Genomic DNA, 13,634 nt, shown 5'->3' with positions numbered 1-13,634 from the left:
TCAGTCAACCTCTGCAGTGTCTTTGAGGCAGTTCATCATCTATGACGTGCTGGGATGGGTACAAAACTGTAATATTTCCTTCACAAACAGCAGTCATGAGCGCAAAGTACAAAATAAAACAAAGCCCCCCAAAAAACGGTATAAAATATAAGCTTAATTTAAATCATTAAATACTGTACATATCACATAGAATTTCAGAGCTACAGCAGGTGACCACGTACCTTTCAGCACAAGGCAAACATTTCTAAAATTACTCACAAAAAACATTAGCAAAAATATGTTGAGGGATACTCCAACATTTTAACAATTGCACTCCACGTTGTTATTTTAATCTTGACAGTTTCTTTAATTTTTTTTTTTGTATCATCCGAGCCAGTTGTTGGTCCATATTTTGCATATTTAGATATCTAACACTATTTTAAAGTCACCAGAAAAACTGTACAAAGTAATGTTGATAATAAAATGCAGCACAATAGAACATTTTTTGTAGATATCTAAATATGTATGTTATGGATCCACCTGAGTGAAAAACACCTTCAACTGCTACTGCCATGTGGACGGAGTGTGTGCCTAGTGATCCCGTCCAGAGCGATGTAATGACGGGAAGTACAGTATGTGACAAAATAAACTTTGTATTAGTGAGTTTGGCTAAATAGAAGCAACGCTGCAAAAATTCACACAGAAAGCGCGAGGTCTTGACATAAGAGGGGACCTCTTTTAGTTTCCACATCTCAAAATTTTTTCTTCCGCCTTCTGTTAAAAGCAGATAATGTAAACGTTTTGAGCGTCTTGTTCTTTTTTTTTTTTTTTCTTGATCTTAAAATTTGCACATTGCCCTGAAGGGACCAACCCCCTTTTGGGCATTTGTCTTTTCTTCAGTGTGCGACTTAAGCAGTTACAAAGTACAGACTCTGCTACAACATGGCCAGCAGAGAGACACTGTTCTCCCAGGCGTCCCTGTGTTGTCACTCAACATAACTGAGGTTGTCTGCCGTGGCCAACAGTAGGCTGAAACACCGGGCCTGCTCCTGGCTTGGATCTCTTTCAAACTCTGCAGGGACTTGGAAAGTCTGCTGTGCCCCACCCACCATGAAGAGGTGTCAATCAGGCGCCGGGTGTGGACTGGCTGCCTTTGGCCAGCAGCAATATAACCAGACAGAGGAGCCCCACGGCCCCCAGTCTCTTCAGCAGGGCCACGCTGTCTTTGGGGATGACCACCTGGGCCAGGTCATTGGTGATGAGGGAGATCTCATGAGCTACACAAACAAAGATGAAGGTGCTGACCATGATGTTAAGCGAAGGGTTTCCTGGGATCAAGACCAAAATTCCCTTGGTGTCTGCCGCCAGCCAGATGTGATACTGGCATATGAACAGCTGGGGGAGACAAACAGATCATGTTCAGTAGTCTGTGATGTAATGTGTGCAAATTCCCTGTAAACCTGGTTGCCTACAGGGAAGCTGCAGAACACATACAGAGCTGGTGAGGCTTATCAGCTGCTTTTGATCATTACTTGAAGCCTTATTCCTAATATTTTGTTAGTGTTGTTTCTACATTTTATTACTGTTACCTCATCTACGTTACCCTTTGCAAAGCACGGTGAAATCGCCTATTTTTATTAAGGGCTATATAAAAACACTTTTATTACATTATTGTAACTCCACTGCCTGTCTTACCTCCAAGGAGATCTTTCCAAACCATGCAAAGAATGAGCTATATATAGAGCGGGCATAGCCAGGAATGTTCCTGATTAGAATGAAGGCCAAAATCTGTGGACAAGACAGAGTGAAGACACGAGTCAAAGCATGAAGACACACACACACTGGGCGCACTGTGAGAATTTGAAGTTGCAGGCTGAAGTCAAGGAGTCGAAATCGCTCAAACTACAAATGATGAAAAGTCACTAAGTCAAATGAAGGGTTAAAATTTTGCAATCCTGGCCAGTTTGGGGGCAAAAAAGCTCAACTATGTTGTTAATTACTGTGCCATATCTATTGCACTACTTCAAAGAGCTTCCCAGTTGGGATCGGCCCTTCATAATACCAGTTCTGTCGTTAGCCATGAAGGAGGGCAACTCCCTTGTCCACTTTATCCTGTCATGTGACTAGGATAATGACATCTTAAAGCAAATCTGAGGGGATTACAGTTGGGTAATTAACTATAAAACAGCCAAAGTAGTAGAATTAACAAGTTGACTCTGAGAAGACATGTTTGCTGTAGAACCACATAGTATGAAAGGAAAAGAAGTTAACAGAGACAGAAGGACAGGTAAAGACTGTACCTGAACCACAGAGATGAAAGGGTGCATCTCATTGCACTCTGTTTTGGTTTTGCAGCTGCTTGCCCATATTGAGTAAGTCTAGAATCATAGGGGAAAGAATAAGTTGATTATGCAATACAAACAACAACTTTCTCGAGATACATAAGTACATTAAGATCAGAAGATTGCGGTTGCCAAGGCAGCTCCCAGGTGTGTCGTGTAGGCACAGTAAGTGCAAACCCCACCCAGTGTAACTACTCTCTCCTAAGCTGTTGCATGCATTTTGTTCATTATCTAAAATAAGGAATTTCAAATTGGAAAACCAAAAAAGAATAGCATATTACTAAAAGACTGAGGAGACGACCACAATCTAAAATAAAAAGTGAAGTCTAAATCCAAATATTGAGCCAAACGTGTGAAGAATCTTACTATGAAGCAGACGACAGAGAGGAAGAGGAGCACGTTGGAGATCTTCGCAGAGAAGAGAGTCTCTCCTTTGCCCTCTGACAACACCTGGCGCTTCTGAAGCACCAAATAGATGAAGGCAAACAGCATGCCATGTATCACCGCCTGCAAAACAACATCACATTAAAATTAATTTGACAAAGTTTGGAAAATGGACCCAAGCTTCTTATGTACTCTGCCACATATTACACTTCAAAGAATGTGTTAATGTAAAGACTGACTAATGAAGTAGGCTGCAACTGGAGAGAAGCACATCTGACTTACAAATCGGTCCAGCTTCCATCTGAACCACCACTCGTGGATGCTTCCGTTCAGCTCAAAGAGCTTGGAGAAGGGCCACACAGAGAAGATTCTCTCAAACAAACCCTGAAATCACAACACCAAGACATGATTACATAAGCAGGGCTTCAAAACAACAGCCAAACCACGAATTTGAATAGAAAACTATGAAAGGGTAGTGTTGTTTCAATACAATTTCAGTTCAACCTTATTGTCAGACTCGGGGTCCATTAGAAAAACACACATCATCATTATAGACAGACAACACCTGCTGAAATACCAAAGCACAAATACAAAAGCACAGAAAAAATGTGCGACTTTTATAAAAATACAGCTATAACCAATGTTTCCACAGAGGTGACTGGTAATGTTCAACACTATTACTAGGATTTGTCAGCAGCTTAATAATGCCATTCTGAGAGCCATCCAGTCACAGACAGATAAATTTGTACATTAAAGCCTGGAAAGTGTTGACTCTTGCCTTACAAAACAAGTCACTTGCACTACACCACCTAGGTTTTTAAGCAATATCTGCATACAGTCATTATAGGCAACCTGAAGCTTATGTATGGTTGTCTTTTTAAACTTAGCCCACAATGGGGCAGTATAGAGGGGAGTCCAATATCCTTTAAAGAGCCTCATCTTTACATGGGCTGAACACATAGCTTGAGCATAAAGCACACAACACTGCCTACACATGACATCATCATCAGAGAATTGATCTGTGAGGAAGTGCACCAGGTATTTTGTTTTATTACAAATACTTGGCACTTACCCTATATTCAGCAACTGTTGAAATCCAGCACTGCTAGGAAAAACAATAGTAGGGCTGGATCCGAGTATTTGAATATTCGACCGTTGGGTACACATTCGATTTCAATTATGAGATTCAATTATTGAGGTTCTTTTTCACGTGCCTGACCTCCGCCGACAGCAGTGAAAGTAACGGTTCCCCCTGCCCTGTACAGCAGCCACCAACCTGGTTTGGCACGCATCTACTTTCACTCTGCCTCGCTATTCACTGCTTAATATATGATCCTTTTATCCCAGCACAAAATATTTCTCCCTTTTTTAGTTCTGCACTTGGGTTTGCTAGCATTGCCATAACAAAGTTAAAAATAAAGTTTTGGTAATAATCACTTAGTTAGCCTAGCTATGAGAATAACGATTATTTGCTGAATTCGAAGCGTCAAAGCTCGAAAAATGACATTCGGACCAGCCCTAAACAATAGGCATACATAAGATAATTTATTAGAGCGTTACCAATCACACAACCAGTTTTGTTCAACTTAGTTGTTCTGATAAATTATTCATATACATGTTGAAGAGGGCAGGGGAGAGCAACACCCCTTGTCGTACTCCATTACAGACACCAAACGTAGTAGAGACCATTACTCCATCTGACCTGCATACTCTGGTTAGCATACCAGTATGCCAATATTCTTATCATGCAGGCACGCCCCTTAGTTTCAATTTCAGAATCAACTTCTGGTGATTGACTAAGTCAAAAGCCTTAAGTTGATGATACACGGGGCAACTTTTTTGAGCAATGTTGCTGGGCAGTCTTGCTGGTGGCAAGTCCAACTATGTTTTGAACTGATAGCGGTGGTGCGGGGAGGGTGGCGGAGTGATGGGTAAAGGGGATTACAGTAGTAATCTTCATTCATTACCATTGACAGCAACATTGCCTAGCACCATTGCTCTAAAAGTTGCTCCGTATATCATGAGCTTCAGAGGCATCTATAAAGCCAACTAGAACAGAGGAGTTTTGTCTCCTATATACTTCAACTACTTCTTTCAAAGCCTGTCTGTGGTATCAATATAATCACTTAGACAATCAAATAAAATCCTTTCTAAAACTTTGGATGACACGCTGGCTAGTGCGATTGGCCTGTAACTATTCACGCTTCCAACCAACTGAAAACTGAAGTGAGGTTTCAATTGAGATTGGTGGGATTAAAATGTTTTGAATTCACCTACCTGTGAAAAGGCAAAGACGCAAATGAACAGCAGGAGGCCCAGTAACTTCGCCAAGACCCCAAGGTGCCAAATGCTACTACCTGTTCAGAAAACAAGACAGCCATTAGCAAACATGCTTTTCTAAAAGAAACTCTGTGGCTGACATTTATGACAGGTTTCACATTTATTGTGCAGACCTTTTCCACAGCTATAATGCAAGTGAGTGAAACAAATAAAGTAACTATTTGCTAAACTTGCGTAAATCCTGACACCTACTGTTGGCCTTTTTCTGAAGGATCTGAGGCCACAAGGCCAGCGTGGCGTAGATGACGGCAAACCAGAAGGTGACCAAAGGGACAAAGTAATAGAACTGGTAGGCTCTGTCCATTACCACACACAGCACCAAGACCAGGAAGTTCAGACGGAAGAGTACCTGGAGTGGAAAGAATATAAAAACACAGAAACGTACGCAGATCAATCAATAATAGCATCACACTGATAAAAGTCCAAACCAAATACCTGTTTTGTAAATTATTAATCATCAGCTGACCCCACAAGTGTTCCTTTCAGCTCTAGTTATTTCTCTCATGTAACTGTCATTGCTAGTGTGACGGAAAGGCAAGAGCAGTCACCCCACCTGGATTTGAACCCATGTTTACAGGGTACCAAACATGCAACTTGACCGCAACGCCAAAGAGCCAGGCTCGTTGGTATGGCAGTCACAGTGCATACTCAACCGTAGTGACGGTGGTCTGTCACACTGCCCTTCCCTTTCGGGAGATGCCCAATTGCGCTTCACGCATACAGGCGTCCGTCACAACTCCCGCCAATTGTACTTCTCCCATCTCAGGGTGCCCCCACCCACTAGTGCTTCACCCATCTCTGGGGTCCCTCACACACACACAGGGGTCCACTAACCCTGGGGGTCCATCGTACGCATCACACACTGGGTACGCCTTCGACAATTTCACGGCAAGCCATCCCACTTCTGACACCACATGTGATGGAAAGGCAAGAGCAGTCACCCCACCCGGATTTGAACCCGGGTCTACAGGGTACCAAACATGCAACTTGACTTGAAGTTGCATGTTTGGTTAGACTGATAAGGTAGAGACAGTAGCTCAGGCGTCAGGCTAGCAGATATCGGTGTTCTCTGGGAATCTGGCAAGGTCACAAGAATGTTTACAAGAACTCAATGGCTCCACAGATTAGAGAGCAACACGTGGATAGTAATAGATTCCAATATGATGTGGCATTGGAGTCTAAACACCAGATTTGTTGTTCTAGGTTCAGGCCAACTAAAGATGACCTTAAAGAGCAGGGGCATTAAAATAAAATTCATAGAGGTCCAGTTATATAAAATTTCCCGAAGCAAAGGTCAGGAACATCATAACGACTAATTTGGGTTATTATTCAGTCCCATAACATATAGTTGTGTCAAATCAAATATTTCAACAATATTTAGGCAACTGCTATCTTTCACATCAAACTGGAGGGATAATAAATACTACCTTCTCTAATAAACAATTCTAAATTTAAGTAAACTTTTTTTATACACAATAAAAAAATACATAAGGTAAATCTTAAAATAAAGTGCTTAATTTCAGAAAAAAAAAACAACATAAAACATGTAGCTTGAAGTGATTGAAGTGTTGTCTCAACCTCCTAAATACCCTTCCCTACTTCTCTTGTTCAGCGAGAAACATGAGCTATGGCTTGTCCTGCCAGCTAGGATTGGAGATATACGAGACATTCTGGTTTTGTACTGCCTGTGGGAAGAATGTACATTTAAGAATCCTCTCTCCGTGTGTGTGTGTATCCAGAGACGTTGGTGTATCTCACTCGCGGACTCGACTTGCAATGCTTATCGGAATGCACAGATTTCATTGGCTGAGCAGCATCACATGAGACTTTTGGAACGCATGTATTTGGTCTGCGAGTTTCCTGGGCCACTAAACCAGTACAGTAAATGCTAAATGGGTTAAAATAACAAAAATAAATCGGATATTGGTCCAGGTCCGGAGAGGACAGCGGCTTGGTCCGGATCGTGGTCCGCCAATTAGTGACCTGTTATAGGAATACATACAGGAACTAGGGGGAAGACAGAAACATAAAAGGGACCAAAAGATGTTATCCTTCAGACCTGGTGTTGGCATTTGATGTGTTCACACGCTGGCACTGTATCTCCTCGGCCGGGCTCAATAAACCATGCTATGTTAAGTCTCCCAAACTTCTTCAGCACACCTGAACCTGGCTCACAAGCTTTCTTCAGCAAAGTCATCACAAGATCCTGGTTAAAGTAAAAGTGACTGTACTCTTACCTGACACACTCTATTCAGTCCAAAGTCTCCTTTGAGCCAGAAAAAGGAAAAGTGTCCATAGCCAGTCTGAAAAAGATACGCTGCGACCAGCACCCGCACGTGCATGTATACTGGAAGAAACTGAAAGACAGAAACAAACATTTACGCCTTCAAATCAAACATCAGTATACAGTGCTTCTTAGCGGGTTCCTCCCAAATGAATGTGTAGGAGATGTATTTGGGACTCACAGCGCTGGCTCCAGATATGTGATAGATTAGGATGACCAACTGCATCCAGCCTTTCCACTCATCTGTTTGCTCTCGGTTGAGTAATTTGGTCTTTTTGGGAAAAAAACCCCAGCAGATATCAATTCACAACTTTAAACTTAGTACATTATTACCAACAGCAAGGTTAATACATTTTTGGGGGGGAATTTCACTACTATATGTTTCCTACCTTCTAAAAACACTAATGGATGCCTTTCTGTTTTTTGCATGCAGTTAAAAGTGTGTTGAATTCTGGGCTTATAGGGAAACTATTTCGAAGTACATTCACACATGAAGACATCCATAAATTTGTCTGGTACACAGACATAAATGCAAAATTTCAGAAAAACATGTCTTTTTGTAAACCAAGTTAGAATATCCTGGATTGAATTTTATGTTGAAATAACTCTAATTTTGTTCAAGGCTGTAAGTATGTTTCCCCAAAATGAACTGCGCTATCTCACCTCCTTGCTGTTCTCATTGTAGAACACTCCCAGGACAAATATATAGATGAGAGGGATGAAGAAGGTGGAGTGTGTGTAGAACTTCTGCTCTTTCATGAACACATCTGCTCTGTCACAAAGGTAAAAATAGCCCATAATGACGCCCATCCTGCAGAGGGCCTGCAAGGGCACCTTCGGACCCAGGGGGACAGCTGCTGTCGCTGGCTTCTTCTCCTCCAGGCTCTCCACATCTGGTGGCACAGGTCGGCGGTGACGGTTCTTGCCAAGGATGTGGAGGACCAGGAGGACCAGGGCTGAGCCCAGGAAGAAACATGCGGACAGTTTCTGGAGGTTGTTTGGGGGCGGTAACGTCTGGCAGCAGGAGCCGTCAATGGGCCTCAGTAGCTTGTTGCACACAGAGTTCATGAGGACCATGGCTCCCTGAAAGCGAATAACATTTGAAGCTAAAATGCTGTGCACTGTGTTGCCACAATAGCTTAACCTGAATCACTGAATACAAAAACAACCTTAACTTAACAGAAATGCTGCCTACCACATTCCTGGTGCTCTCAGGCAGGTGCAAGCCGTCATCTGACTGGGTGATAGTTTCCAGTGCAGCCTGGCGGGACGCTGCCAACAGCTTGACCCGGGATCTGCCGTTACCGTTGCTGCTGTTGAGCACGTCCACCGCTGCTTCGTTATACAGCTCCAGCTGTCGGTTAGTGATCATTTTCCTGTTCTCACTCAACACGTCCTCATTTACTGGGTCTAGAGGAAAGAGGTTTGATGGTGTTTTGTGCAGCGTGAACGGGAAACGTTTAGAGGGTGCACGCATGAGAAGTTAATATTGACAAAATTCTGCAATCACATGTGTGACATTATCAATCAGGTCAACTTCTTAAGTCACAAATCAGGGGTATTCAATTGAAATTCATAGAGATCCAGTTAGGGAAAATTTCCCGAAGCAAAGGTCCAGGAACATCATAACGACTAATTTGGGTTATTATTCAGTCCCATAACATATAGTTTTATCAACATATGTTTTTCGTCAACAACTGACTATCAAATCAAATATTTCAACAATATTTAGGCTACTGCCAGTTTTCACATCGAACTGGAGTAATAATAAATACTAACTTCTCTAATAATAAATTCTAAATTTATGTAAACTAAAGGCTGCATTTTAAAAAAAGTACATAAGAGTTTTTTAATGGTGCATCTTAAAATAAAGTGCTTAATTTCAGAAAAAACTATAAAATAACATAAAACGTGTAGCTTGAAGTGATTGAAGTGTTGTCTCAACCTCCTAAATACCCTTCCCTACTTCTCTTGTTCAGCGAGAAACATGAGCTATGGCTTGTCCTGCCAGCTAGGATTGGAGATATACGAGACATTCTGGTTTTGAACTGCCTGTGGGAAGAATGTACATGTAAGAATCTGTACATTCTTGGTTAAAAGCCATGTGAAATATCTTTTCTCTTTGGTCTCCTCTCTCCGTGTGTGTATCCAGAGACGTTGGTGTATCTCACTCGCTGAATGGACTTGCAATGCTTGTCGGAATGCACAGATTTGATTGGCTGAGCAGCATCACACGAGATGATTGGAACGCATGCAATTGGTCTGCGAGTTTCCTGGGCCGCTAAACCAGTACAGCAAATGCTAGAAAAGCTGTGCAGGTTATAATAGAAACGCTCTGTCACGAGGTAGTAATTCTCAATATTAAATCGGCTATTGGTCCGGGTCCTGAGAGGACGGCGGCTTGGTCCGGATCAGGACCTCTGTCATAAATGTTACTTGAGATTTAGTGATGACACTGTAACGCAAACCATGAAGAACCCAACCATCTACATTTTTAATTGTTTTTATTTGACTCTTGCATCAAAGTTTAGCAGCCACAAAGTAAATATATGATATACTGTAGCTAATCATGAGCAACCGACAAACATCAAATTAAATATGTGGTGTTTGATGATGTCAAATGACTAGAATCCCATTTGACATGAATATAGTAATCGCATGAACGATAAATCCCTGCGGTGAAGAGACCAGGACTGAGGTGACAGAACTAAAGCTAAACGCTGAGCTTACCTTGCAGGACCCAGTAGACCTCTCCATGGTCAGCCAGCTTCTCTAAGTGCAGAACAATGGCTGTCAGGTTGACTTTGTACTGCTGCAGGGTCTCGCTGCTGCCACTGTGCAACTTGATGGACCACTGTGGTAAATGGATTAATGGGTGAGATTACGATCAACATAACTCAGCCATCACCTTGTTTTTATTGTGAAATGTGCGTCTCATTTATACAGCTTACGGTGGCAGCTCCAAGGATGACAACATCTGGCTTTGCTGACGCCTCCTGCGACACATGAGACAAGTTGCAATTAGAAAAGCAAATCTACATCCAAGCCATGTATTTATGAAAGTTCCTCAATTAAATAATCAACAAATCCCCCCACCCCCACATCAATACTCACGTGTGTCCATGATATCAAGCGCTCCTTCATTGAATTATTTGCCTCTGGATACCACAGAAAGTCCTACACACAAAGAGGACGCAGATGTTTTTAACTACCATCAGAGTATGTTTTTACAGATTGAGAACAGGAGATAAAAACGCATGCAGAAATAGCTTACCACATTAACAGAAGAACTTTCATCTTCAAAGGAAATGTCCTCGTGCTTCAGACATTGCATGGGGAGAGACAGAGAGAAAGCCTGTTAGGAAGACAGTATACTTCTTTTTTCCCTGCTTAGGTTCAGACCAAGAACAGTTATGACTGCTGTGTAATTGCCAGCATTCCAGTGCTGCATTTTTGGTCGATGAATGATTGTGCAAACCACTTGCAGTGCATGTATCGCAGTAAGTTTGTCAATGCCATCTATTTCAGGGTTTCCTGTAAGTGTTTATTTTAGAGACTGAACACCGACACAGACACAGACTGACATCAAGATATTCACACACGTTAATTAAATCAAACCTATAGAGAGTGGGGAAAATAAGATCAGTGGGGCTATTTCTCACATTATGGTCATAAATTGAAGTGTCAAGTAGCAGTAAACTAATTACAAATGACGTATTATTTTCAGATTCAGCTATGTAAATGGCAGTGAGTGATTTTTATCAGATACTTTTAGTTTATAATACACATGAGTGGAGAGTGTAGAAATGTATCCCACAACTCATGCACCACTGCTGAACAATTTCCAAAGAAAGAACCCTGAATTTAGATGGTGCCGTTTCTCACAATTACCTTGTTTCCATCTTCTCGTCGCTCTGGGTCAATAACTTTGATGAAGGCATAAAATAGCTGCCTGATTCGTGAATCACCAACAAAGGCCACCCGCTTTTTAGCAAGGCAGGTTTTGGCTTCACTGTAAGACAAAAATGACAGTGAGGAATCTGAAAACCACAGACAACTGCAGATGGCAATCACTTGTGTGCTGGGAGGTTCACTGTATTTTATAACCTAATCAAAAGTGGAATTTTATTACACAGTCTGTAGTAGTATCTTCTCATCTGGTTATTTGACTTACAAATTACCCATCCATCCTTAAAGACAAACATGCACACAGACACACGCACACAAACCTCATCTGTAACTGAAACACACATGAATCTTTGTTACGCATACTGTAAAGTAACCTTGCACAGTTAGTGTGACTCACATGCTTTTGTATTTGTGCATCATGCAGCCATACGGCTGCCACACGTTCTCCCCCAAGTAACGTCCTCTGGACAGCAGCCATTCACATGAGTCTCCGCCTGGAGGCAAGACACAGAAAACCCTACCAGTAAGACCAAACAAAGACACAGCACTACTCTAGCTTTCACTCACTTTCTCTGTGACTATGCCTGAAACCTGATGCCTCAATAGTACCCTGGCTTTTCATTCAGTGCTGTCAAAAGACTACTATACAATACAGGGCTCTGCTCAGGCCCATAGTACAAAATGAAGCCATCAGCAATTTAGCTCAAACATAAATCTCTCCAGCTATTCATTTGTGTGCAAAATGAATGGAGCCATCTGCAACTGAATCAATCCATAGAAACAAGAGAATATGAAGCATCCGCGGGCTGGCGAGAGATGTAGTAATTTAGTGTCATCGTAAACCAAAGCAGCTGCTCTCAGTGTGTAAACAGAAGTCTCTAGTTCCTGTCCCATTTCATGAACAAAGTCTACTCTATGCAACCCAGCTGGGAGGCAAATGCATGCCATGTTAATATTTACATATAGTCTTGGGCTTTGGTCCATCACTGTCATTGTCAGTCAAGCAAACTGAGATACCTGAAAACGAGTGTGCACTGTGCGTCCTCATCAATGAAGTTAAGTAATCTTTTCCCAACAAGCAGCCACTGTCAACTTATGAAAAAACCTCAGACAGAAAGCAGACTTGTACAATAGTCTGTTCCAAACCACTAACTTACACTTTGTTAGCTGTGTTAGCGTTAAGTTATAACACATTTCCGACATACTTTACTGATGGTGTAGCATTTTTATGTTTAGTTAACGAAATAGTTAGTGCTGACGATTTACATGAAAATCAACCTGCACACGACCTCCTCAGCCGTAACGTTAATCAAGCGTGTCCTGACAAGACAGGCGCATGTAAACACAGCTAAATGCAGTGTTAGCTTTTTTTCAGCTAAGCTATCCAGACAACGCCGATTTAAGTTCATGCAGATAAGTTAACGTTAGTAAATTTAGCCTATGTATGCACTCACCTACCTGCATTGTTTAACTCTTGCAACCTGTGTGTCTCACCTTTTAAAAGCCAAACTGGATAACGGCGCTGTACGGACCCGCAAAGGGAAATACTCACAGACATAAACATCTAGCTAACGTTAGCAATAGCTGGTCTCAAGTGTTTCACTGGCTGCAACTTTAATAAACGGGAGACCACTTACCTCCATAATACCGCGAAGCTGTGTGAAACACGAGAAGTAAAACGACGGCTACAAGCGATATCAATTTGGCATTTTTAACGGTAAAATGTTGATTTATCTCGCGTTTGCCCAGGCTATAGGCCAGGACCGCCATCTTTGCTCCTCCATGACAACAAGCAGCTGTGCAGTTTAGCGGCGGCGCTTCTCCCGGTGCACCACCTGCCTTCTCAGCTCCACGCGACACCGCCTCCTCCTCCATAACCGCTGGTCGAAGCAGGCGCAGATCAAATTAAAGATTGTAAGAGTGTCTATTTTATAAAAAATTAAATATACAAATCTAAATAAATTCACCGGATTATTCGGGAGTAAGTTACAGTAAAGTTCAGTGCCCTCAAACACGTCTTAAATGAAGAGAAAGCTAAACTTGTTGGTGGAAATGTAGGCGGGTCATTCCAAGAGACCGGTACCTTTTCAACTTTAAAAGATAAATGGCTATGGCATCCTAAAATGACTAGAAATTGTTCTGCGCCATCTCAGGCTGTGTATGTTCATATTTTACGACTGTTTTTCTCCAAATGTTTTGATAGTATACTAAACTTCTAATTAAACATTTGTAATATAATGCGCAGTGAGCAGTATTAGTCCCTCTTTTCACTGAGATTATTTTCAGATTTAGGAGTATTTTTTCAATATTATATTTTTCTTTAAGATGACTAGAGCCCCCTAATGACGATCACATGTCTTTTAAGAAAAGAAAGTGGTTTTAGAAGAGAAATCTTG

General features: G+C 41.8%; 1 protein-coding gene across 1 annotated transcript; it reads right to left on the bottom strand.

The window, feature by feature from the left end:
• Nucleotides 1-349: 349 nt before the first annotated feature.
• casd1 (CAS1 domain containing 1) lies at nt 350-13,286 on the bottom strand. Its single transcript, XM_038724500.1, has 18 exons — nt 12,876-13,286; nt 11,636-11,732; nt 11,221-11,341; nt 10,604-10,648; nt 10,444-10,506; nt 10,281-10,325; nt 10,060-10,183; nt 8,525-8,739; nt 7,993-8,412; nt 7,511-7,600; nt 7,283-7,402; nt 5,238-5,394; nt 4,983-5,062; nt 2,988-3,089; nt 2,688-2,828; nt 2,280-2,357; nt 1,675-1,767; nt 350-1,374 (listed from the first exon to the last, which is right to left on the bottom strand). Exons 1-18 carry the CDS (start codon nt 13,111-13,113, stop codon nt 1,105-1,107), a joined length of 2,499 nt encoding a protein of 832 aa, XP_038580428.1. The 5' UTR covers nt 13,114-13,286; the 3' UTR covers nt 350-1,104.
• Between the last annotated feature and the right edge of the window lie 348 nt (nt 13,287-13,634).

The sequence above is a fragment of the Micropterus salmoides genome, unplaced genomic scaffold, assembly GCF_014851395.1.
Source record: "Micropterus salmoides isolate LMB-PRFRI ecotype aquatic unplaced genomic scaffold, ASM1485139v1 Ms_hic_scaffold_17, whole genome shotgun sequence".
Taxonomy (NCBI): Eukaryota; Metazoa; Chordata; class Actinopteri; order Centrarchiformes; family Centrarchidae; genus Micropterus; species Micropterus salmoides.
This window is presented reverse-complemented; position numbering and strand designations above follow the sequence as displayed.